The sequence below is a fragment of the Melospiza georgiana genome, chromosome 3, assembly GCF_028018845.1.
Source record: "Melospiza georgiana isolate bMelGeo1 chromosome 3, bMelGeo1.pri, whole genome shotgun sequence".
Lineage (NCBI taxonomy): Eukaryota > Metazoa > Chordata > Aves > Passeriformes > Passerellidae > Melospiza > Melospiza georgiana.
In genome coordinates, this window is record NC_080432.1 from 97,541,300 (window position 1) to 97,568,690 (window position 27,391).

General features: G+C 40.3%; 1 protein-coding gene across 3 annotated transcripts in view; it reads left to right on the top strand.

The window, feature by feature from the left end:
* Positions 1–3,115: 3,115 nt before the first annotated feature.
* Positions 3,116–27,391, top strand: part of ARHGEF10 (Rho guanine nucleotide exchange factor 10) — a 110,979-nt gene continuing 86,703 nt past the window's right edge. For all 3 annotated transcript variants that reach the window (XM_058020562.1, XM_058020563.1, XM_058020564.1), the window contains exons 1-2: positions 3,116–3,176; positions 16,271–16,346. In XM_058020562.1, coding sequence (XP_057876545.1) covers positions 16,310–16,346 — 37 coding nt within the window. In that variant the 5' untranslated portion in view covers positions 3,116–3,176; positions 16,271–16,309. The remainder of the gene's footprint in view (positions 3,177–16,270; positions 16,347–27,391) is intronic.

The window sequence follows — 27,391 nt, forward strand, 5'->3', positions numbered from 1 at the left end:
GAAAGACATTCTAGTGCTGGTAAAAGATCACAATATTATAAAATTGAATTGTCAGGTTAACCTGTGCTAGTGTGTTCAGAACTGAGGAACTGTCTCCCAGTAGTGGTGCTGGTGCTTCAGGAAGATGTGGAAGATGAGTCAGCAGTAGGCATCAAAGCAGAAAATGAATAAGCAGTGTTTTTATGAACCCAAATGTTATTTTTGATATAATAGTCTGAATTTAGGAAAACTGTGGTTTGCTTTTATTTTTTTAAAATATATATTATATTGTATGTATTATATATATAAATTAAAAAATATACTGTCACTCAGTCTGGTTTGGTAAGAAAAGTAGAGGGCACCTGTAACTTTGCAAGGCTCCAGCATTTGTTCTGCAGATGCTCAGGTTAAGCAAACTCATTGGATGTCCTGGCTTGGAGTGGTTTCTGAGGGATTACAGTAAGCAAATGACACACTGCCTTCATGGGGGACACAGTTAGGAACAACAGAATTTCCAGTGGATGAATAGTCTCCAGGAAAAAGTGCCAGCTACATCAGCTGTTAAATGGAAGAATCTGAGAAAATTGGGCTTTCCTGGGAACTTGATAACTGAAGTTTTAGTTGTTTTGTTCAGATTTTGTGCAGTATTTTGGAAAGCAAGCTATTGGAATGATGTCTTTAGGTGCCATAAATTTAGGTGTACATTCAACCATGCCAATTTCCAAGGAGTAAGAGAAAAGGCATCCCACCTTCATGGCATTGTGTCCCAGGGAGTCAGGATGCTGGCCAGCATGATGGAGTCCTGAAGATGCCCGGTCCATGGGCTGGAGTAGGTGGATGGTGTAGATGTCTGGTGAGGATGTGTGGGGTAGATGACCTATGCTTGGAGGCAAAGTATTTTTGCTGAAGCCTCAGGAATCAGAAATGAGAGCAAGTAAATTTTGGTGAGGTCTCATGCGAGTATCACCAGTAAAACCAATTTAAACATCTACTTAGAATCCAGTTCTAAAAAGCGTCATGTTAACAGTGGAGACAGCCATTATCTCTACTCTAAGTATCAACAACTAATTATGGGTGGATAAATAATGAATTTGTGATTGCAATGATTAGGGTGCTAATTATAACTGCTAATAGGCTGTTGCCTTATAAAACAGCAGGAAAGTGCAAGTTATTTTGAAAGTTAGTTTTTCTAAGTAGATCTGTTATTGCTGGATTTATCCAACAAGGTTTCCACAGCAACATTTATTGGAATATATGTATGGTCACCAGAATCAAAAGAAGGAGTAGTCAAAGATCAAAAGGGTTCACAAAAAGTCTTAAAGAAGGATTTCAATTTTGTCTAATATAATTGTGAAAGATAAGAATCTGTGAAAGGTAGTTATGAGAGGAAGAATTTAATGCACATAGATTGTGAGATAGGTGTCAAAAGGAGAAGGATGTTGCTAGTAAATGGTATTTTTAATTACAGAATCAAGCTAGTTGTACTTGGTCTAGGTATGTGTCTGTTTTTTAAAGTGGCCTCTAATGATAAGTACTTATTAAACAGTTTGCCCAAGATTGATTCCCTACCATTCAGCTCCTGAAATAATAGCTTGGTGTGAGTGAAATGTAACACATTTTAAAAATCACAAAAACAACAGGATAAAATGGTCTCTGATGGAACTGAGAGGTCTCAGATATGAATTGAACACCGTAATGGTATTCCTGGCCTTAACTTTGACGTATGGCCTAATTGTCATGTTTGCTTTATTACATGGCAAACAAGACAATTAGATCTATATGAAAGCTATCTTGAGTCAATGTCATGATGAACTGCATTAAAAAGAAATAACTTTGTGAAAATGGAAACATTTTTTGAAAGGAATAATTTAAAAAACTTTGTGATTCAGACTGTATGAACCCACACAAACACTTGGATAATTGTAAATCTGTGTTGTTAAACTACAGACAAAGGGAAAATGTAGGGAAAAGATGGATTAATCAAACGTCAAATGCCACCATTTTCTAGTAATGATTTCAAGTAATGATAATGAATTTCCTATTTACTGAGTGTATTTTATTACTCACTGTAGAATGAGTTTACTTAAATAGGCAGGGATCACTGCTGGATGACACATGGATCTTTGAACAGCATTTAGCTCGAAGATTTTATTCTTAAAAGTGGTCCAAAGATTTCAGATAATACTTAACAACATTAAAGAGTTGTAATGACTTATAATTTATTCAAGAATTTTTAATGTACTTAAGAGAGTTTATTTTTATTGAAGTGTGACAGATGTGTACATGGGTATATTGTGAAGCACACATTTGCAAAATGATTGCTTCTTGTAAAGGTTTTCTATATTTTAACTAAGTGGCATGGTCAGTGCTGAGTGTACAAGAGGTTGCTGTTACTCTCAGGACAAGCGTTCCATGCTTGAGTGGCACGGGCTTTGGGTGGCCGTGTGCTTGGCCGGTCAGTGCTGCCCTGCAGAGATGCTCACTGTGAGGAATGTCACGCAAGAAGGATGCAAAAAGAAAAAAAAATTCGGCATAAGGTGCCAGCGTCTCTAGATAGCATTTAATTTGAAAACTTACTGGATTTCTAGTTATAAATGAGATTAAAATAAAAATAGCGCCGTGGCCCAGTTTGTACCCTGGCGCGTACCCTGGCTATTCGTGAGCATGAGGCTGAGCGTGCCGAATTGTTCAGCCCCGGGCCCGGCTGTCCCCGCGGTGTCCGCAGCCGGGCAGCTCCGCTCTCCGCCCGTGCACCGAGGCCTCGCGGGGCGGCCCCCGCCCCAGGGCCTGGGGCGAGCGGCGGGATGAGCTCCCGCCCCGGGGCGTGTCACGTACGGCAGCAGGAATGCGGCGGGCTCCGGGGGACACGCGGTGCCCGCCCCGCCCCGGCCCGACCCGCCCGACCGGCGGGGCCAACCGGGATCCGACCGGGCCTCGCGGGGGCGGGCGCTGACGGCAGCGGCGGCCGCAGCGAGGCGGGCCCGGGCCGGGCTGGGTTGGGCCGGGCCGGGCCGGGCGGCTCCCGCCGGCGCTCAGGAGCTCCGCCCGGCGGCCGCTGCGGGCTCCGCGGCGGGCTGAGTGACGTGTCCGCGCAGCGGGGCAGCCGCCGGGGCCCCGGCGCAGCGGGCCGGAGCGGGCCGTGCCGGGCGGCGGCCGCCTCGGAGCGTTTGGCGGCGGCTCCGGCCGCGGCGGAGGAGGTGGGTGCTCGCTTCGCGCCGGGCCCTTGCTCCGGTGTTGTCACGGAAAGTTTGGTCCTCGGAGGGTGGGCTCGGTGTTTGGTGCGGAGACGCCCTTCAGGGGCGGGGGCTGCCTCGCCGGGGCTGCGGGGGCCCGGGGCAGCAGCCGCTGGGGCAGGAGCGGGACACGCATGGTGAGAGATTGTCATTAAATAGGATTTGCCCGAGCGAGGTGGGTCACCGAAGAGAGGATGCGAGGGGTCCGTAAAATCCTTGGCCAAACTTCTCGCTGCTGAAGTGTGGTGAAGTTTCTTCCGCGAGGTTTTCGCGGGGGGTTTCTCGCTTGGTGTTCCGCGGTGTGGGGAGCCGCCGGCTCCAGCTTCCCTCCCCTCTCCATCAGCTGCGGACACGGCTGTGGAAAACAGAACTCCCGTGGGAGCTGGAGTTCCTTTCCTTTCCCGTTCTTCAACGCTGGTGTCGACCAGGTTTTTAGTTGGCATCTGCAATTAAATTGGATGTCTTGACACAGGGGAAAAATACTTATTCGCAATAACACTGTCATTTTATGTATGTTTTCATTTGGTTTCTTTGTAATTAACGGTGCAACTATTGGAGAAGTTACGTAGTTGTTTGTGGGGATCCCAGACCATGTAGTCGCTTTTGCGAGATGTCCTGCGCTTACAGGGTGAACTAAGAAGAGCTTTAAAAGATTGCCCAGTCATGCACTGGACGAGTGAGTGAGCAAGCTGTGTCAGGAGGCAGTACCAAGTGCTGGGAAAGGCAGCTGCTAATAATTTGACTACAGCAAAGGCTTATTTTAAAGATTTTTAGGTGTTGCTTGTATTTTTGGCCAAAACAACTAAATTCTGTCATCCTTCATTTACATATTTCTTCAATCCTTCAATGTTCTTTCTTTCTTTTTTTTCCCTTTCTTTCCCAAAGATCCTAAGATCATGGCTTTTCTCTTGAGCTAGCAGGTTTTCAGTTGTTTAATCGAAATGTAAAAAAGCACCTTTCTGTTTCAGTCTTCCAGTTTAACTGTTAGCATAAAAAGGTGTAGGGTTGGGGTCTTTTTTTCATTTTTATTCGGGGAATAAAAAATACTGCTTAAAAACTGTTTCATGCTAAATAAATACAGTGAGATTCTGCCAACATGTGTTAGTTTGTGGCTATTTTTATTGTAAATAAAATATTTTTTTCTGAAAGCCTTCACTCTGCTTGATGAACCCCAGTGAGCAATCTGTTCTGCAGTAGAAATGAAGTATAACATTTTTAAAATTTTCTGTTGGCATTCAGGAGACACAGGTTTATTGCCTGAATGTGGGGGCATGTTTGGTGCCTACAGCTTCAAGCCCATTATTCAGGCAGAGGTTCTGGCTGTTCTGCTGTTTTCTTCAATGCACCCTTCATTCTTTTCACTTGGGTGATCTGTTTGATCTTGATAATCTGTCTGACTTGCTTTGTTTAATCCATCTCGTCTTTTTTTTTTTTTTCCCCTTCTCACCCTCAGGCTTAGTATTCCATGAACTAGTTACATGTGTTTATCTGGTTATGAACAGTAGTTCTTTAGGTACTATCTTGAAATCTGATATTTCCCGAAGCTTTACAGTCAGATTTCAAGATATTTATAATATATTCTGTGGATTCCTTAGGTTACCTGTGGCACTGTACATGAGATGTGACTTGCTGTGTGAGTGATGGCAGGTGTCTTGTGGTGCTGCTGGGTTTATCAGCTTCTGTGGCTGATACCCACAGATGGATGTGGTAGAAGCAGACTGACCCCTGAGCAATGGGCTGTGCATCACCTGCTGCTGAATGTCGGGCCCTGGCAGCATCCTGGGGGTTTGCCCTTCAGGAGCTGGGATGGAGAGGAGCCCCAGGATATGGAGAGGAGCCCCAGTGCTGAGTGATGCGTGTGTGCACTCTGGCATTGCAGCTCTGAGATGTGGGAGCCAAATGCACCGGTCTTGTGCTGTTGGCTCTGACAGGCCAGTTATGAAGTACTGACAAGGGGGTTGCCTCCTTGCCTCCATCCTGAGGAGCTCTCTGTGACCCTGAGCTGTGCTAATGCTTAGCACGTTAGGCTGTGATTTCACTCACCAGTAGACAGCAAAAATCCTTTCCCACACTAGAATACAAACAAAAATCCTTTCCCACACTGGAATACTGTAAAACAAACTTGCCAGGCTGGGCTGGATGTGGCTCTAACCTGGTCTCATGGAAAATGTCCCTGCCTCATGCAGGGCAAGGGGGTTGGAACCTGGGTGATTTTTCAGGTCCCTTTCAACCCAAACTATTCTATAATTCTGTGAAGAAACTTCGGTTGATTCTGAGCTGTTTAGGAATCACTGCATAGTTTATAAACATTTGAAGGAAGACAACAAACCTGAAAGGCTATTGTTAAATTTCATAATCGTTAACGGAATTTAATGCAATTGGGAATAGCACATTGCTTATTTGTAAAACAGGAAGTCTATTAACTGCTTCTGTATAAATTAGAAATTATTTTTAGAATCTGATGTAGAAAATTTATAAACGTCAGTCTATTTCTGAAGCAGCCAGGAAGCAAAAGTTGCAGTCCAGAAGGAGGAGGACCAGTTTTGATTCAGACTTTGAGACTGAGCTTCGTATGTTGTGCAGAACTGCAGTTAGTTTATTTGTGCATCTCTAGTATGCTGTTCTCAATTTTGTATGTGATGGAGAAATGAGCTATGTGAGGTGCAAATTTTCTTTAATTGACATATGTGGGACAGTAATTTTGTTTCCGCTTTTGTACAGTGACTTTTATTTCACTTTTTTCTTTATTGTATTTCCATTCTACAGTTTTACTTTAGAATGTTAGTAGGGATCCCATGGAGTTGTTGTATGGTCTCTAAAAGGTATTTTTTAAACTACCTTTCTGTAAGTTCAGCTTCCTGATGGTTTTTTGAGTTGTAAGTGCTTTTCTGGACTATCCTTGGATGCTTCTTGTGGAATATCTATTGTGGCAGTTGTACCTTAGAGAAACTTTCTTTGGAGTTACAGTGTTAAACACTGTGAATGCAATTGTTTTTACTGTTTGCACCTTTTGTATGTTATAATGAAACGATAAATGAGGTTTCATTGGTAGTGATATGAATTAGTCTTTCATTTTGTGTGTATTTCACAACATATGAGGAAGGCATTTTTCATATCTAAGATCATATTTTGTTAAAATCAGCATTTGTTACTGATACTTTTCTCCCACTCCCATTCCTCTTAATACAATGTCATTCCTATTGTTACATCTGTTAGTGGAAAATTAATATTGGTAAATTCATTTCTGAATCTAGTAGTAGTTTAGTGAGTAGAAAAGCTGTAAGCCTGGATGCTTGGAAATTTTCAGAGATTGGTTCATAAACTGAAGCCTGAGAATTACTTAGGGGAGACTCTGGGAGTATCATGAGGGAGAGAGGCTCCTTACTAGAGGGAGGTAGGAGGCAAATGAGCAAGGTAAGCCAGAATTCTCATTGTGGACCTATACAACTAAATCTTGGTGTTCTTTTTGTTTTCAAATCTTTCTCAGTAACGTCACTGCACGTGCGTGCATGTGGTTTGCAGAACAGAATGTTGTGACTCAAGTTCTGCCACATATCCATGGAAGAAAACTGCTGCATTATTATTAACATCGTTTGAGATTTTCATCCATTGGACATTTTCTTATCGTAAAGAATCTCGAGTTTACTTGCACCAAAATATTGTAGGTTATTTAGAAACCAGGAATATGTAAAAGTAGAACTTGTTTTTAAGGGGAGTGATGAGAAGAAATGCTAAACAAGAGTTGAAAAATATGTTTTCAAACTTGTGTTTTTAGATCAAAAACTTGATTCATGTTTATTCTGAAATGCCTGAATCAGCAAGACTGTGGGAAGTGATGCATAACTGCACAACATTGATTATGTCCTACATGTTCACTGCTCAGTCAGGAAGCCTGAAGCTTAATGTCAAATGTGTGGGTGAAGCAGTTAAGCAGAGCAAAATAAATTGTTCTACTTACATGCTGCTGAATAGGGGCATTATCTTGGGAAAAATCTGTTTCAGTGACTTACTGTACTGTACAATACTTGTTACTTGGGACTGAACCATGAATGTGAACTGTTAGGATCCAAGCTCAAGGTCAAACAGTCACTCTTGTTTCTCTTCTGTACTCCCTTGTTTCTCAAAATGCTTAAAAAAATTACAGAAATTGTATAAATACTTTTTTCCTTTGAGATATAGACTGTGCATCTCAAAAACTTCCAAGAGAGAGGGTAAACGTTATTTCCTCATCTGTAAAATGGTCTAATAACATACTGAGAAGTAGATGGCAATATTTAGATTTCCTGGTAGGATCACAGTGAGTCTTGAGCTTATGTCTCTTGTTTTTATATTTTTCACTTTTCTAAAGCGTTCTCAGTCTCATCCTCAGTGTCCTTTTAGAATTTCATGCTTAGTATTCAATATTGTTGCAAACCATGGATTGGCTAATTTGAGTTTTAAAAACTTCACTTTCAAATTGTAGAAGGTTGAGAGGAAAGATGTCTACTAGATAATTTCCAAATCAAGGAAAGAGTGAAGAGTGCTGATGTTTGGACTAGATGCCGAACTTGTGTGGGAATCTAGCTTCCATTATACATTTTTTTGAAGACAAGGGCTGTTCTTGTTCATTGCAAGTGCTATTACTATGTTTCTTTCTTCCTGTAATTAATGATTTAGCAGCTGTATTACCTGATTTCTGATTTATTTGAATAAAATTTTGGTGTTAGAAAATCTATGAAAATAGTGTTATTCTTCTAGAGCACATGTTTTAACTTTGCTATTAGAAATGTATTTCCATATTTTAGTCCATATATTTTTGAAACTTAGTAATAAGATTCTCTTTACATTCTTAATAACTTATTCATCAGATGAAACACATTTGTTCAACTGGATGATTTTCTAATGATCAGATAGAATGAGTTGTCCTCAATGAGAAACGACATGGTTACTTTTCCAAGGACAGTAGTACCCAAAGAGCTGAAAATGTTTAGGTAAAGTGTCTCTGTCAGGACCCGGTTTGCAGGCAGCAGTAGGAACTGAATATTCATTTCAGTGTATCCTTTCACTTACATCGTTGGAAACAGTTTCTGGTGGAAATTTTCATCAGTATCTTGAAAGACAACCTATGCCATGTAAAACCAGGGTGCATGGATTTAGTGCAAGTTGAAACAAGACATTCTGGTTTTGTAATGAATGTCTGACTAATGTACAGTTGGAGTGGAAAAAATGCTTTATTGACTGTATCCATAAATAACATTTCCGTGGCTTTTTTTTTTCAAGTTAAGACCTTGATTTGCTGCAGAAATGAAACCCTCCCTGTGATGAAATTGTCTTTTACATGTCAGGCTGATCAGGATTACTGTACTAAATGATATTTTGGTGCATTTTTAATAAAAAGCATTTCTAAACTCTCTTCATAATAATTCTAATTACAGAGGTATTATAATAATATGTATGCAGCTAAACCCTGTATAGGTTTACATCACAATTGAAGTGTACTGCAGCATATGAGGATCTTCTCTAATTAAAAATTAGAAACCTTGATGAGGATATTTCCAATTAAGGTAGTTCTTCATATCCAGCATTGATATGACTAATCTGAATTAAATTTAGAAAAGGAAATTACAGAAATATGATTGCTTTTCCAGATCAAATTGCTTGATTGCTGTCAAATTATAGCACTAATTAAGAAAAATGCTCTTAATATTAATATGTTTTTATTTTGCTTGTGTGTGGGACATGAAGGATCTTGGTCTTCGCCCAGTGATGCAGTTTTCCAGTTTGTGTGGCACAGAAGAAAAACAGATCATTCTTGATTTAAAGCATATGATGCCAGTGTTCCCTTTTGATTCTTCAGAGGCTTGCAATTTGTTACAGTACTCTTGACCTCCAGGGTGGTCTGCAAATTCTGGGGTGATGCCATGCCCGTCTTCTTACTTTGGGTATTCACATTGCTGCCAGGACAAAAGACAGGAGCAAGGCTCATTTATTAAAAAGTCAAGTGTCCTAAATGCATGTTTGGAAACTTCTTCCTTTCCCTTTTTATTCATATTCCTCTCGCTCCTTGAACATTTTTAAGTCATGCCTTTTCTATTTGTAAAGTAAACGTGTTGCTACTGAGCTTAATAAAACCATATGCTTGTGTTGGATTCAGCAAGGTTCTGCTTTTGCAGAATGTGATTGTGGTCTAGGTGAGTGTGCTGCTCCAGGGCTGGAAGCCTGGTGGGATTTGGAGATTGGTTTTGGTGGTGCCTGGCTGGCTGTAACTTGAGGCTGGTAACCAGTGGAGAGCCCCAGCTGTCCACCACAGGATGTTATGCATGAGGTGGAAGTCCACCAACCCTTGCTCATGGAGTTTGCAAGTGGCTCCAGAGTGGGGGAAAGGGGTGGGCAGTGGATGTGCTTGAGATTCAGGCTGTCATTCACAGGGCCTTGGGCAGATGGGAGGAGCTGGCTCGCAAGAGCTCTGTGGAATTCAGCAGTGAGGAGGGTAAGGTTACACACCTGGGAAGGAATGTCTCCTCGCAGGGGAAGGCTTCCTCTCACTCAGCACTTGTCAGACCACACCTGCAGTATGCACACTTGCATCCAGTTTTGTGTCCACACCTCACCCCAGTACAGGAGAGATGTGGATAAAACTGAGCAAGTTCAGCACAAGGCTGCTACAATGTCAGGGAGTGGCAGCAGTGCCCTGGAGGAGACAGAGGCTTCATGGGGGCCTGGCAGCGTGCTCCCACCAGCTGGCAGACTATGAGGAAGGGGGCAGGACCACAGGCTGTGTCATAACTGAAGGAAGAGTAGTTCTAGCTAGATAGAAGGACAATGATTTTTTCTAGGAGGACAACAAAACAAGGTGGCAGGATGTCTGACAGGGTTGTGCAGTCTGTCTTTACAGATTTTTATCTACTGAGACTATCTCAGTAGATAAAGCAGCCTGGTCTCACTTGGTAGTGGACAATGGCTTGGAGCAACAGGGCTACATGACCTCCTCCCAACCGGAATGAATCTATCAAGCAGTGATTCTGTAATTTGCCTTGCAATAATAATCTGTAGAGGGGAAGAACATAAATTTACCAGTGCTGATTTCACTGTGATCAGGATCCTATGGACGAATCTACAAATGCAATCTTTGCTTCCCTCCTATTTTCCCTTCCTCTAAGTGGTGTACTGAGCAGGAATGTAGGTGAAGAAATGTAATATCTTTTAAAAAGAAAGGTTAGAAAACCTTCAGCCATGTTTTTGGGGTGTCTCTGTAGATTACTTCTTTTTCAGGGCATCCTGTTGCTGTATCTTCTCTGGCTTTGAGCAGGATACTGTTTGGTGTGAAAAAGGGGAGCAGAAAAAGAAGCAAAGTAGCTTTTGTTGAAGTGGATTCTCTATTTATTCTGAAAAATGTGCATCTGTGCAGATCTGGCCTTGTTTGGACTTCTGTAAGAAACAGAATGTCACCCAACTTCAACTGAGCCAGGAAATTAAAAAAAAATTAATGGGCTTCCCATTAATTTTCTACCTGAACCTATGTGCTTCCTTTTTTATTCCATTGCTTGTTATTTCAGTAATTTTCTTTGCTAAATTTAAGAATAAAATCTGTTTAGAACGGGACTCTTAGCCATTAATAAAACTAAATATATATAAAAAGAAATAATGATCTGCTCTTCATACAGACTTTAATGGCTTACAGCATGGGATGGGAAGCTGCCATAATATAAATGGCTGCTTCATTCATACTCACTGTAGACACCTCTTAAAAATTTTACAGTCCATGTTTCTTAGGAATAACTTGTATGGAGAACAAATTGTACAATCAGTTTTTATTTTTTCTGTCTGTAAGAGAGCCTTCTTGAGCTACAGGAGGAAAAAATAGGAAATTAACCTTCTACCTTCTGCCTTCTTCTATGTTGTAATTTCTCTGTACTGCTGGAAGAATCTTCATATCAAATTTGAGTGAGATTTATTTCCCAATGGGAGTTCTGTAGTTCTGGGTGGAAGAAGACTCAATTGGGCATTGTAGGGCAATATTCACTAAGTCATGTGGCCACAAAGGGATTTTAGACATTCAGAGGCTTTATTTTCTCAAGTTTTCTTGTTTTGATATTATTTTTAACCTTAATTTTTAGACTTTCAGGCTTTCTCAGAGACATTGCATTTCTGCTTGGACTAACCTTTCTCCACAAGTCAGTTTACTGGAAATCAGTCTCCTTGATTCAGCTTCTGTTTCCTATTATAAAATGTTCATTCTCTCTGCAGTGTTACGAATGAAGAATCCTGATATTGCTGCAGTTCCAGTGCACACACCCATAAGAGAAGGTGTGTGAGTCACCCTTACATTTCTTAGGGTGATAGAGCTGAGAAAGCTTGGCAGCAAAAAGTGCCCTTTGGGAGCTCAGCACATAAATGCTCTGCCCCCAGGTCTGAATGCTGCACTGCCTTGTAGTTTTGGCAGAGCTTGTGCTGGTCCCATTTTTGTTACATTCTGACTCCTGCACAAGTAGTGACTGTTGGAAAATAGTTTTGTTGAAGTGGAAATGCAGATGTTGATCAGTATTTGTAATCCTTCAGCTGAGAACTGGTAGTCTGTTGTTTGTCTCACAATTAGAGGAAATCATTGAACAAAATCAGATATGCAGACACAGCTGAGAAGCCTAGTCCTAGAGGCAAAAGGATTTACCAGAGGTTAGGAGAAAGGAAAACTGAGTCTCAAAGAGGAATGTTGACATTCTTCTATAGTCTTTGGATAAGTATAAAGGTGTCTTTGCCTTTGTTTCATTTGCTGAAGCTGCTCTTTGCTGTGGAATCAGAATTTGAGTCTCTCAGGTTTTGCCGGTATTAGCACTTTGAGTTTGTGAGGTCTGCTGTGAACATCACAGACTCTCACTTCCTTCAGTACCAGTTTCCATGGTCAAAGGTGAGTGTAGCTGGTGGAAAATTTGAAGAGAGCTGTCCTTAGGGACCATTTCACACTTGGATGATTTTGGTTTCTGGTGTGAGCCATTGGAGATCTGACTGCTTTAACTGTGGGGGACTTCCCTGCATTAGAAACATTGCCCATGAACATCTGACTTTAATGTGGTATTTTATTTTCTTTTTTCCTTACATACCAACTTAAAATTTAGAAAGCATTGCAAACTTGCTCAGGAACTGAACATATTGCAGTATAATAAGGGACCTGTCCTGTTGTGGTTTTTGCCTTTCAGAATGCCTGCTTTTATTCCTGATTTTTAGTGCCAAACTTAGGAAGTTACTAGCTAAACATCTGGAATAAAAGCTATTGTGCTACGAGTAGGGTTGGTTTTTTTTAACAGTAGTCTTGTAGGCTTGGAATGGTTGGGGTTTGCCTAGGTAGTTTGGTTCAGCTGTAAGTGGGTAGGTAAAGTGGGAACTTAAAAAATTGGAAAACTATCTTTAAATAGGAGCAAGAATTGCCCATTCCTCCTCACAGTTTGGCAGGAAAGGACTGGATGAAAACATCAGGAAGTAGTCATTGGAAGTGAGGGCCGGTGTTTAGACCAGAGGGGGTCAGCTGCCTTTTGTCAAAGTGCCCAGGGGCTCCTTGGCCTCTCCCCTGTGTCTGCTCCATGTGGGGCACACAGGGGAAATATGGGGGACGAGGGGGAAAGGAGACACCTGCAGACCACCTTTGTGGCCCACAGCAGTCACTGCTATCTCTACCCACATCCAAAGCAAAGAAGGTGATGAGCACCAAGTCAAGTGAATTCCTTTCACTTCTGGATACCAATGGGAATAAAGTAACTCTGAGAGCTTCTTTCTGTCCCCTTGTTCCTGTGATTGCTGTGGAGTCTGAAAGGGTGAACTTGGAGTCATTAAACAGAGGGTATACTGTGTTTGAGAAAACAATGTTACATGGGGGAGAAGAGCTCCATATTTTTATAACCTCTGTGAAATTTTGAGTAAGGGCGGTTGTTCAGTTATTCATAATTTTATTATGAAATATGCATGAATATAATAACAAGTATTTCCTGTTTAATAAGGATTTTTTCTTTTTGCAGTTTTTTAAATACCTTTGGAACAAAGTCTTCATATTCTGTGTCTTAAAAGCTGTTAATTTTTTAAATTTAATTTTATGTTAAACCAAGTAACATCTATGCAGTGGTCCCAATGCTGCATTTGGAATTCGGTGTTCATTGTGAGGCCCCAGTACAAGTGAGGGACTGGCAAACTGGAGCAAGTCCAGTAAAGGCCACTGCTATGGCTGGGGGTGGGAAGAGGTCAGGAGGGCTGAGGGAACCGGGTTTGTGTCATTTTGAGGAGAAAGGAATGAGGGGGATTGAATTGCAGTCTTCTATGTCTCAAGGCGGGGTGGGGAAGAAGGTGGAGCCAGGCTTTGTTCAGGGGTGCACAGCAGGAGATGAGAGGCAATGGCTGCAAGCTGTTGCAGCCCAGCTCCAGCTGGGCTCACAGGAAAACTCTTCCTGCACTTTCTGGTTAAAGTCAGGAGCAGGGAGCTCTGGGAGGTGAGGAAACCTCCACCTTCAGGGGGTTTCATAACCTGGGGGGACAAAGGCCCTGAGTAACCTGATCTGATTCTGAAAACACCTGTCTTGGGTGTATGAGACAACATTCAGAAGTCGCTTTCAGCCTAATTTGAGCTTTGATTTTCACAATTATTGTCTAAATGCACCTGTAAGCTGTGCTGTGTAACTCTGTTAGCAGGAGAAACAATGGGAAAAGCACTTGAGCTACAAATGCAAATGTACCATATACTGCTAGTAAAATTAAATCATCTGCCTTAATCTTGATTTAAACGTCTTTGAGTTAGTTCCCCTGCCTCTCAGAAGAAGAGTGAAAAACTTCTCTTTGAAGTATGGTGCTGATAGAGATCATTCATAAATGTACTGTCTGCTACATAATATGGCTATTATTTTCTTTTTGGAGGATATTAATGCAATCTGTAATACACAACCTCTTCCCTGCTCCAGGGTTTTTCTCAGCATCTAAAAAGTAGTGAAAAATATGTGGAACTTCAAAATAAGTTAATGTAAATGAACCCCTGAGGCATTCTTAAGTGAGAAAGTGTAGCTTTCTTCTTGTGAATAACTGCACTGTTCAGATGGGAGCAAGCAGGTCAGTGGGTAGGACTCTAACACTGGGTCTGTGTCCTTCTTTCTCACAATTCTTGTGTAATTCGAAGCATGTCACTGTGAGCTAGATCAAAATGGAAATCAAGCTCCGTGGCCCAGCTCTGTGTCTTGTTAATATTTGCTGGTGAGGAAGGAATTGATTTTAAAAAATCATTGTTGGAAGTTAACTTTGATAGATTTTTAAAAGCTTCTATCATATATTTAAAGAAAAAAAAAAATCATTCTGAAAGCCTTTTAGCTGCTCTCTTAAAGATGCATTTGAAAAGGTGCTGAGACTCACTTTCAGAGGTTTGCTTGGTATTACATGTATCACACTTGAAAACCTATGCCCTAGTCACAAGCAGCTTAAAAAAAAATGCAGGAAAATAGCCCTTTCTTTAAACCATAACTATCAGTTGTTTTGGCTGACAGTTTTGGTGGGGCAGGATGCATTCCAGACATCTGTAAGCACGAACACGCCTTGGAGCTCTGCAGATACAAACTGTAGAGAAGCTTTAGAAGGAACACTGCATAGTGAAAGTATATAATGGAATTTATTGTGTTATTGACAGATGTTGGGTGAATCCTTTCTGATCCTTGGCTCTGAAGCCACTTGATTTTGTCTAAGACTGGATTAAGAGTTACCAAAGCTTAAGACAGTTTAAAAGGGACTTTTGTATGCTTAGTAAATGTAGTTGTTATGAATTGTCTCATCAAAATAGTATCTTGTGCTACCAGAGTTGTTATCCTTCCTGGCACATCTGTCCTGATAATTCACCCTTGCAAACCTAATCTTAGGAAGGTACATTGCCTGGTGCCTCCTAGGGTTGGATCCTTTTTTGAAGCTTTTTTTTTCTATTCAGTTTTTCTGTAAGTGGTGATTGATTTGACCCTTGAATCCTGATCCATTTAGTTTAATATTTTGCCACTGTACCTTGAATTTCACTGTCTCCTTCAATTTAATCTTTCCATCTTTGGGCTATGGACACTTTCCAAGGGCTTGGGCTGCTTTGTTTCTGCTGTTTTTTTCCAGCAGAAGAGATAACTTCTTCACATGGACATCTGTGGGCCACTCAAGAGTAGGACAGAAAATTTAGCATTGGCTCTTCCACTGTCTTTTGTAGCTCTTGGAAACTTAATTTCCTCCTCAGCCCTATTTTGAAATCTGTCTTTTTGACATGCTTTCACTTGAGTTAGAGTAAAACTGGGCTGGGGGCAGAGTGTGTGCTTTGCTTAGTACAATATATTTTCCTTCCAGATGATACTGGAATGTCACTATTAAGCAGCATTTTGGGGAAGGTGGGATGATGTTTCTCATGGGTTCTGGCTTGCTCTCTTCAGTTGAGTATTCACTACCGAGGCAGAGGAATGCTTTGTAGAGCTATTCTTTTCCTTAAAACATGAGATCAATGGCATTTGAGAAAAGAAGATGAAAGAAAAGATCCCCAGGAAGTTGCACATTAGTACTTCACTCTCCTTAGGAAAAGTGGAAGTAAAGGGACTCAAACAGAATTTTTAAGATTAGCAGAACAAAAAACAATGGAAAGAAGCTGTGTACAAACTGTATAGTTAAATTTGTTATTTTTGATTGCTGAATAGAGAAAAGCATCATGAAAACTGATAAGCTTCCTAGAATTTTTATCTTCACCCCTTCATGAATATTTTGTGATGGACTATATACTCCAAACAGACATTGAAATAACATATTTTAGTAATCTCCTTGTGATTGTCACAGTGGGAACTGCAGAGTACAAAATAGTTTAAAAACTTCATCTTTCTTCAGCTGGTTTACTGAGGTCATTAAAAGAATTGGCTCCAATACTGAGGGCTGAGTACATAAAAATTTGGACTGCATTCATATTGAAGGAAGAAGCCAGGCAAATTTCCTCTCTTCCATAATGGCATTAGGTAATAGGTATGAGCTTGGCCAAATTGAAAAGGAGTGTCTCAATATTTGGAAATTGTGTTCATCTACAAAACATGTTCTCTTCATTTTTGCAGAATTTTCCAGCCTGCTAAAGGTGCGGTGGATATACTAGAATGGACACAGAGGATTTCCCTCCACCACCACCAGAAGGTAATTGAAATAGTTTGGAGTTTAAGGCAAATATTTCTGTAAGAATTTGATTATCTTTCCAGCAGTGATTTTACCTCTGCAACATTCCCTTTCCCCATATCACCCTAAGGCCTGGTCCCAGTGGTATTCTGTTGAAACATGAGCTCCTGTCATCTACCCTCTCTTGTTCTTGGGCTTCCTTCACTGGTGTAGTTAGAACATGATGGGAAAAAACATTGGAGCAATTGGTCCTTGCTCCAAAATATGTGTTTTCTATGGCAACTCCTTGTAGTCAGAGCACAGGCACAGAAGAATATTATGGATGCTGCCTGGACTAAGGGGCTCATTGTGTAAGGTTACCACTCAGTGCCCCTTGCCTGTTGTATCCTGGTGGCTGGGTGGCCTCTGGTGTAACCCAGGTTTGTGAGGGCACAAAGGTAGGATCTGCAAAGACACTGTCTCACTGCCTTTTGCATTTATGCTCAAAGAGAATGTTGCATGTGGTGTTTTTTTTATCCTGTAAGCACATCATTGTGTAGTGCTTGCTACTACATATTTTAATACTTAATAGGATTTGGCTTTTGGTAGCTGGATGTTGAGAGACTTCATAGAAGTATTATGTCCTTGTTCTGGTCATCCCAAAAGATAAATTTATGGAGATCTGTGGTTGAACCTGCTTTTATTTCAGTTAAGTTGCTATTATAGTTTGTGTAGATAGAGATTTTTCTGTAAAATATTACCTGTTCCTTATACAGGACAATATTGCTTATGGACTTGCACTTTATTATATATGTTGATAGAGATATGTATTAATATATATAAATAATATACATTATTACCTATAAGACATTCCACTTAATGTTCACACAGAACTTACATGAAGCCATTTGAGTAGAAAAGCAAATTTAATCTTAGTTTTATTCAGCTGTAACTCTTGAGGAATTTGGGACTTGTCATTCTAGCTCAGAACTGCTTTCTCTCTAGGCACTGCCTCAGATAGAGGTCTGTTACTAGATACTGCCTTGGGAGTTGGGAGTGTGAAAGAAGCAGAAACTTGTGAAAACAGCTTTTAATGGGTTAGATTTCTGGCCAACATTATTGGCAGTTTCATTTATGCTCTGAGATATCACTTAGGTTATTGTTGGCAGCAATTCCTCGGCTGTCCGTGGCCTAATCCATGTGGTCAGGACCCTGAATTTAGCTCGGTTTTGTTTAGTGACAGTTACTGTGAAACCATCTCTATGGGATAATCCATCTCCAAAGCAGTGTAGTGCTGGAGGGGAAGAGCCATCCCTAAGGAATCAATATTTCCACTTGAGCAGAGGCTGCCGTTTTTCAAAGACAGCCAATAACTGCAGCAACAGCTCCAACTGTGTGCAGCATTTCAGCTGTGGGATAGATGCTCTGACAGGATTTCAGGGTGATGCAGTTCAGTGCACTTCCAGAATTCAAGTTCTTTCTTGGCAAAGGTTTTTATGACATGTAGAACTATGTGTATCATGTCCTCATTTTCAGATGTGTCAGTTCTTAAGAGGCTGGGATTAGATTTATTCAACATAAATTGAGATTCTGTTATACCTAATCTTGCATCAATATCAATTGATAATTTTTTTGGGGAGGGGAGGGGAAAGGGGCAGGGGGGCGATTTTGAACAGGCTCCCCAGAAACCAGCACCAATCCTGACAGAGTTTAAAAAGTGCTTGGTTAATGCTCTCAGGCACATGGTATTATTCTGGGGTGGCCATGTGCAGAGCCAGGAGTGGGACTTTGATGAGCCTTACAGGTCCCTTCCAGCTCAGAATATTCTGTGATTTCTCTCTCATCTGAAAAAGCTTTTCTGAAACTAGTGGAGCTTGTATATTTTTTTAGTTTGTCATTGCTAACTCTCTTAAAAACCTATTAAAGGGATTATCAGTGATAATGACACTAAAAGACATTTTAGTTCACTACCTAGCTAGTTCTCATTACCTGTTTTGCAGGTGGAAAAGAGGTGAGGATTTGAGGGCCAAGTATACACGTAACTATTAACAAATGAAGGCTTATTTTGCCTGCATATACAGTGGTCATCCATGTGTCTGTTCAGGAGGGGTGAGCAGCATCTGTCAGTACCTGTCAGACAGTGGGCACATGGGTGGGTTTTCCTAGCTCATAGTGGGGATGAGATTCCTGTTGGGTGCAGAGCCCTTTGCTACACCATTAAAAAAATTCTTACATTTGGCATAATGATTCTAAAATCCCACATTGGGGCCATGAATGAAATAAATTGCTTTTTTAAAAAGAAAGTTCTTATGATATTGTGGGATTTTTTTTCTTTACTTATTTTTTGTCCTAACAAAGATAGCTGTAGTGCTGAAAGTCATGTGGGCTCCTTTCTACAAGTGTATACCTTGCACTATAAATCTCAACTTTATTCTTGATGCTTATTTTTTCAATGGTTCTGCTAGGTAAATTCTCCACACTTATTTTTTATCAATTTTTTAATGCATGCAAAGGGGAAAAATAGTAGTAAACCATCTTTGTCATGGAGATGTTACAAGAAAAAAGTTGAAAGGTTAAATAATGTGTTTTCATTAGCCATAGCCATCTGTACCTTGTTTAAGTTAAGGTGCAGTAAATGTCAATAGTGAAGCTGCTTCTGCCACGACTTGATAAGGAAAACGACATGTGATAAAAGAATGGAATGTAACATATTTTATTTGTTTTAATTTATTCTGCTTATGCAACTTTTCTGTTCATAAGTGTTTGGACATTCCATTCATGCATTGCTAATCAGGTAGTGACAAGTCTGTGCTGGTTGCCTTTTCTACCTCAGAGCAAATTCAAGCAGTGAGTAATTTGGAAAAATTATTACTGTGTGTTCTGTCCTCTAGATTTCTTTATAAAGAGCTTCTTCTTCAAGCCATGATTTAAAATTTCCTAGTATTTTTCTCTGTGTATGTTGAGGGAATGTATGTTTTAGCAAACAGGAAGCAGTTAGAGTGGGGTAGATGCAAAGGCTTCCTTAGCTATGAGCAAAATCCAAAAAAGTACTTCCAAAATGGATAGTTGCACTCATAGTGCTAGCTATGTGTTCCCTTCTTTAGTGTGTCTGTACGTATGAATTTAGGTGTGAAGTGCAGGTATTTAGAATTTATTACATAAAAGAATTCCATGGCTATCTTGTGAAATAAAATAGAGGATGATTCTTGTTCTGTCATCAAAAAATTCCTTTCTTGAAAGCTAAGTGAAAATGGCAGATTTTATTGTGACTGTAAGTTGTAATTATGCTTTTAATTGATTGCTGTGATGGAGTGTCCTTTACCAAAAACATTTAGACAAGAAGAGGATTTGCTGTGGACTGCAGGCTGTGGAGGGAGGAATTACAAAACTGATAGTTCTAAGAACGTGGCATCCCATTGAGACTGCTGTGTACAGGACTTACCTTCACACTGAACAGCTGGGACTGGAGGCTGGTTGCTAATGTTAGGGTGGTGTTTACGTGTGATGGATGGCCTGTACTTGTGCAATTACTGCTTTATGAGGAGAAGTCATGTCTGGCAGTTTGTCATTCTTCTACTTGGAGAATATCTGGCGATCTTGCAAAGTGGAAGCCCTTTTTTTGAAGTGAGGGCTTTAGAGGCATTTATCAGAGCCTGTTTCCAAAGGAAACCTGTGTTTGTTTGCCTGGCATGATGGTTGCCTGAGAAACAGCTTCTTGCCCAAAGGAAACTGGGGGTACTTTCTGTGACAAGGAGGTTTAGTTTCATTGTCTCTAAATATGTCTGTTTCTCACTCTTTCTAGTACATGGCACTATGCCTCAGATGATTTCTCTGTGAAAACTATTAGGAAGCATTGGTTGTATTTCCTCATACTGAGTATACTTTTCTTTCTTATAGAAAATTAACATAAATGATGCATTAAAATTTTAAAGTGAAATACTGAAATTTCAGTGTTTGTACAAGGACATTGTGAGAATCAATTTGAATGCATAGTATTGCCAACAATTCTTTCAACCTTGAGAGGGAAGCATCTTGATTTGAGAAGTATGAGAGGTGCCCTTAAGGACCAAGTTTAGTGGAGAGCTGGATGTTCACTCACCCACACCACTGTCCCCACTTCCTTGGGTAAAGCTAGATAAGAAGCCTTGTCATGCTGAAGTTTGGGATTTAAGATGTTCTTTGAAATGAAGTTGATTTTTCTAAAACTGGTGGTAGACTAAAAATATCTCATAGACATATATTTTTGTACACATTTTTCTATAAAAAATCACCTCTCTAGACCTATGAATGGGATATTTCTTTGCTCCTGATATGGAGACATGTAGAACAAGGAAACCAAGGACTTAAATCTGGATATCCTGTATGCGACTGAGTGCTGTGATTGTGTCTTTCCACAGTCATTTTTTGTTGTTTCCCTGTCAGGGCCAGAACACTAAAATAGTCCTTGCTCCTCTGTCCCTGAGAAGGAAGTCTGGCCTGAGTCCTTGGGTAGGAGTGAAGTATGCTCTCATAACTAAACTGTGAACTGTGCTCTCATTAAAGTTTCCACTGGGATGACCTTACATATTGTAAACAAAAAAAACCCTAGAACAAAGAACCCCACTAACAAACAAAAAAACCCCCACCAACCCCAAAAAACTGAAACTCAACAAAAAACCCACCAACTCATAAAAAAAAATTATTTTCTTAATAAGGAGCTGCTGGTGAGCTGCTGTGTTTTGCTGTAGAGATGACTTTATTTCTCTGCCAGAGGAGCTGCTTTTTATTCTGTATCCTATATGTATCTCAGATTATTTAGGTACTTTTTTTAGTATTTAGTGAAAAAATTCATTGTTTATTTATGTTTTAACAGTTATAAGCAGCTAATTTTGTGACTGGGACAAGAGGTGGTTAAATTTGGCTTCTTTAATATTGACAAGAGAAGCACTTGTATGTTTTATGATTTAGTTTCTGAAAGTACAATACATTGAAGACCCTAGATTGCTTTTATTTACTGTGCTTGGGGAAATAAGGCATTACTTAAATTAAGCTGCAGATATGAAGGGAGTTGGTCTTGGGCTAAACAATATTGTTGGGTATCTATTTTCAGCATAGAGACAGTTACAAATGATTGTAAAAAGGGAGCCAAGATTTCAGGAGAATGAGAACAGAATATGAATTGTAGTTATGAATGGCTCCTTGTTTTTGAAACTGGCAATAGCTTGCTGGTCTCTGACATCCCATCTGTAACAGAACAATTTATTTATTTCTAAAGGTCACATTTCTCTCAGTAAATGAAGGACAATGCATTGTTTAAGGTAAGGATTAATTATTTTATGTGACAATTCAGACAAGCTGTGTAATGAAGAGTAACAAGAAAATTCCCTGTGCAAAAACCATTTATGGTGTCACATGTCACTCCTAATTACGTATTTTTTTCTTCTAGCCAAGTATATTTGAGTGTTGGAAAAAACAAAAACATAGAAAATAAATAGGTTTATAAATAGCTTATTTTTGGTTTTAGTAGACACAAAGAAAACACAGTATACATAGATGTAATTATGTCTTATTTTATTATGAAGAAAAATGGTTAAAAATTTGCTAGATGTTTAGAACATGTTAAATGATGTTACTGTTCTGGATTTTTTGATGGGTGACTTCATTCCTTTGATAATATTTGATGTTTTCTTTCTAGATAATAAGATGTAGTTGTTTTGTTGTTTTGTTGGGATTTTTCCTGTTTACTCAGCTGCTCTTTAAGGTGGCTTGACTTTACTTGTTAGGTCTGTGTAGGGACAAGGCCCAGACATGTTAATCAGAAAGAGTAGTTGGTGATGAGCTAAAGGCCTTTCAGGGGATTGCAGCAAACTTGGTCATTGGTTGGTGGTAACTACTGTTGGTTGATTGGTAACTAGTAATGGATTGGTAACTAGTGTTGATTGCTTAAAAAAAACCCCCAAAATTGTAAAGGAATTTATGCTGATTTTTGGGTATTCTTTCAATGAGCAGTTGTAACTAAGCTCCAAAATTTTAATTTCAGTGAGCCAACATGTAAGAAGAGGGTGAGTTATTTTTTTCTATACTTCTTTTGCATTTTTAGGACTTGTATCTATCATTAACTGGCTGGGATAAATTGCTGGCAAAGAACGGAGAAATTTTTCATTTTTGAAGTTCTTCTGTTTCACTGAACTCAATAAATATTCACTAACCATGCCTAAAGCCTCTGTAATGATACTACTCTAGAGTTTACAGAAAGATTCACTTTTTTATAAATTGCTATAATTCTCTTACTTTGTTCATGAGCTTGTCTGTTGTATAATAAATTAAATAAAATGTATGAATTTTTGAATGATACATTTATTAGGTGCTGCTTGCTTTTCCTGCATGCAGGAACTGAAACTACACCTAGTAATCTGAGGAAAAAAAAACCAACTTGTTAAACATTTTGGGGAGAAGACTCTCCCGACCCCCTGTATAGATTTTCTTTTTTCTTTCTCATTGAAATAATTTTTCTAGCCTTACCATATTTTCATTAAAATGAATACAGAAAATGATTTAGTAGGGTTGTTGAAGAAGAAGGGTTGCAAGAAAATGTTACTGTTAAATAGTCTGTTGTTGAGCTCAATAGCTTTGTTTAGGAGAAGGCATGATAGTTTCTGGGTAACCTTCTGGATCACCTTATGCTGGTAGAAGTTTCTCTAGGGGCTAGAAGGGAAGATGCTTGTGCTCCCATGCCATGGGGATGGTAACTGAAGGATGACTTCCCAGTCTCTGTATTTCCCTGTCCTGTATGTTGGCAGGAGGAACAGAGGGAAATGCAGGAGCTGCCCTGGGAGCAGTGAATTGGTTCAGTGTAATTTGTCCAGAGGATCTTATCAGTCTCCTGTGTTGCGAAGGAAAGTAGAAGTAAAATTAACTTTGGCTGGGATTGCTGTTTTCCCATGCATATCAGATGGTGACCCATTCCTATTTGCATGAGGAGAACACTTGCTGACTGTCTTAGGGCTGCCTGGGATGGATTTCATTTTCCCCACAGCAGCTCTCTCGGATCTGGCTGGCGTTGGCTCTGCTGGACACAGGGGAAGCTTTTCACCACAGCAGCCACCACTGTAGCCCCTGGACCACCAAAACCTGGCCATGGAAAAAAAATACACAAAACCAATTCTTAACAAGACTTTTTATATTGGAAGAAATTCCTTCCTGACTTCCATCTGGACTAGCTGAAGGTCTGAATGGTGATGTTTGCTTATGGGGTTTTCTTTGACCAGTCTTGGGGCCAAGACAGAGCTTCCCTCCCTCTCCATGGCTAATGAAAAGGGGCAGTGAGAAGGGCTCTGAAGCTGTTGGACTGAAAGGTCCCAAGAAAACACCATTGTTGTCCAGTATCCGCTGGTGATAGAATTTCTGTTAAAAGGGTACTGTAAAATAGGATTTTTCAGAGTTCAGTGATGTAAGAATTACTGTTTTTGTGAGTTTGCTTGAATTCCACTGGCTTTTTTTTTTTTTTTGAGATAAAACTGGACATTATCATGTTAGGGCAAAGAAGATTAAGATGTGTTCAAATAATTAAAATAAATACTAAGAAAGGATGCTATAAAACTCCCTCCTCATTAGTTGCTGAGATAGTGGATTTGTCATTTTTTGCATATATTATGCTTAGTTTACAAATCGGTCTATCTGATTAGTGCTCTTTAGGCTGGATGAAGGGGTAACCATAGAAATGAAGAGGTAAGAAGCCAGCTTTTTTTTTTTCCAAAGTATTTCCAGTATTGTCCTGGATTTACAGGACATAACCATTCTGTTCTAGTTTATACTTTTTTTAGTAAAAGATACAGTAAATTGCAGTAAAATTTAATACCCAGTTTGTTTCTTTGTCCAGAATTCATCAAGGGGAAAACACAAATAGTTAAATATTAATTATTTTTAAACACATTAACAGGTTTCATGCAGTGCTTGGAGTGTTAGAGGAGCTGTAATTGTTGGGAACAAGGAACCCTTGGCAGTGTGTGTCCAAAAGGACACCCAGATTGCTGGAGCTGTGTGCATCTTCTGACCCCACCTGGGCTGTTGCTCTGGAGGTGGGCTGAGCCATGGACGGCTGCGTGTCAGCAGCTGTTGGGAGTCACAGGATTTTAGGTGTTCTAAGGGGTGCTTCTGGGGGGACCCAGTGAGTGCTTAAGTGTTGACATTGCTAGACAAAGCAACGTTGTTGTTCAGCCTGGACCAACAATCCAGGATTTAGGCATCCCTTTGCCAAAGTCGTCCAAAAGTTCAGTCTAGGAAATATGTACAATGGCTGGCAGGATGGAGGGAAAAACACGATCCAAAAATGAAGTTAAGTCCTTTGCTAACTGCTTAACCAGACTGTGTCATCTGGCTAGAAAGATGTTGCTAGAATGATCCAAGACCTCAAAACTCAAGCTTTTGCGCTGATTGGCTTTCAGCTTTTCTTTAGTATGATAGTATGCTTTCTTTCTGTCGAGGTGGGATCTCATGCTCCCTGTTTCAGATCTCCAGGATGTGTCTGGCTGCCTTCTTCTTCATAGGCTTCCCAATTACTATTAAAGAGCTTCTGGTCCAAGGTATTGCTAGATGATTCAGCAGTTTTATATTGCTAATTAGAATTAAATAGACTGTATTAGAGAAATGCCTCAAAGCATTAAATGGCAATTGTTTCAAAGTAAGAGTAATTATTTGGGAAACTAGATATTAATAGTTAATAACTGACAGGAAAAAGAAATACAGAAGTAGATAACAAGCCAGACTACTCTCACTAGTGGAGGTTTCCTTTAAAAAGGTTATTTTTTCATAAAATTGTCAACTACATGGTCAAAACTGCATTTTTTAGAAAAGTTTTCTGTTTTTCCTTCGTATATAATTTGTACCTTATGGTTAGCCACCATGCTCGCAGTGCCAGAGCTGGATATTTAATTTTCTCAATGACTTTGTAGTAGTCTGCTGTTTGATTTTGTTGGAGCTCTCTGGTTTTCCTGTTCCCTGTGTGGATTGTCCATTTGGCAGCACGCTGTGGGTGAGTTCAGCAGGTCATGCGCGCAGTCGCTGAGGCTGAGCTTGGCTGCACAGCCACCATCAGCAGACCCACTGTACCCCAGCTCAGCTGTCTGGTGGCATTGATACCAACTCAGATGGGTGACTTTGGGGGTACTAAGGGTTAAATGTATTGGTATTCCTTGAATACTGATGGAAAGCTAATAGCCTTCAATATGGATAGGTGATTTTTAGTAGAGAGAGGGATCGCTCATGTATTTATGCAGAATTCCAGATAATGTCTGTACAGGCTTTCCTTACAACACCAGCAAAATTTCTTGGTATTTCTTGGAAATTTGTATGTCAGAATGTGCTAATATGTTGTCATCTTATGCAGGGGTTCTATACTGTTGTCTCCTTATCACAAAAGTTTCATACCTTCTTGGTGTTTCTCATGGCCAACTCCTCCAGTCACTGACTCTTCTTCACAAAGTCACCAACTCACCTCAGTTCCCTTCTCACCCAGCCACCCCAATCTTTTATAGCACTCTTCTTCTCCTTGGTTACAGCTGTGGCCTGGTAAAGTCAGGCCTGCTCCTAATCTTTGATAATTGGCCCAGCTGCAACTCCGTAGGGGTAAGATTACTTTCTACACTATCTTTGTTTTCTTACATTCTATCCCCCTACACTAATATGATGCTGAAGTAGAAAAGACATCCTCAGGACCAGGCTTGATCTGTGTTTCTAGGGGTGATAGACAATACCAATGTGCTGAGTATTTTAAGTAAATGGCCATAAAACACTGATTTTACGAAGTTGCCTTTCTGGTTATCGGGCAGCCAGCACTGAAAGCACATTGAGGCTTTGCAAAGGAGTACAAGTCTGCTGGTGTTGCTCCTGCTTTTCTCTGGACAGCATGATTCATGTCTTAATGCTGTTATTTTAGACTTTTGATTTTTTGCAACACAGTTTTTTTAAATTAGGTAATTAAGACTTAAATTTTTAGCACTGTGAGTAGTTTTTAAACTTCAGGGTTTTGCTATTTGTAAATCTCTCCTAACATCCACAGACCTGGGCTTTATTTCAAGGAATGCAATTTTTTTGGTGTTAGGCATGCTGTTAGCAGGCTCTCTGAAACATGAGCAGGCAGATTCATTACTCTTCTGACTTTTGAATTTGTTTTTTTTATCCAGAAGAATAATATCTGTTGTGCATGCTCAACAACATAATTAGCATGTAGTGTGTGTATTTGCAAAATACTAAAGAGGCATTTGTACTTATTTCTTTGTTATTTATTTGCAGGGAAAGCCTGTTAATTCACGTGGCTTTGCCTTTGTTTCCATCACTGGAAACAATTTTTGCATGAATGTATACTCTTTAGTTTGGTTGGGGTTTTTTTTTGTAACCGTTTTCCACAGAGGCTGGTAATGCTGACATTGTGGTCATGCTTTGGATGTGTGTGCATGCTGTGTGTAATTAGCAGCGTGCCTGTGCCACAGGGACCTGGGCTCCCTGCAGAGCCAGCTTAGCACAGCTGTGAGTGCAGGGAGTGGGTGCAAATGAGAGCAAAGGGAAAGCCCTTGGCTCTGACCCACTTCCCATGGGAAGGAGCACTCACTCGTGTGTTTTTATGTGCACAGTTTGTCCTAGATGTTTATTTTCCCTCAGAAAAACAGACACTTTCCACCTGTGTGAGGAGGTGGTTTATGGGTGCCAGTGGTGTGCTGGTGGCTGTCCCATGTGCCTGGGAAGTGGCAGTGAAGTGGCAGTGCTGGTACAGGTCAGCCTTTCCCCTGCAGGGTCCCTCCTGCCCTGCACAGGTGCTGCTGCAGGCGTCCTTTCAGAAGGGCAGAACAGTGATGTGTCAGCTGAGTAACAGAGTGAAAGAATACTTAACTGCAGTTTTCTCTCCTGGAAATGAAGAATTAGTGGTCACAAGTGGGAGGGAGATGAGTGATTGAAAATACCACGTTGCTTTCTAGCATTAGGAATGCAGCCTAAACAGTACTTTCAAAGTGGGAGAAATAAAATGTTGTCCAGTGGCGACCAAGCTTTTTGATTTTTATGAAGTTGGCCATATCTGGAAGCTTCTGCAGGCCTGAGTATTTCCCAGCACAAGT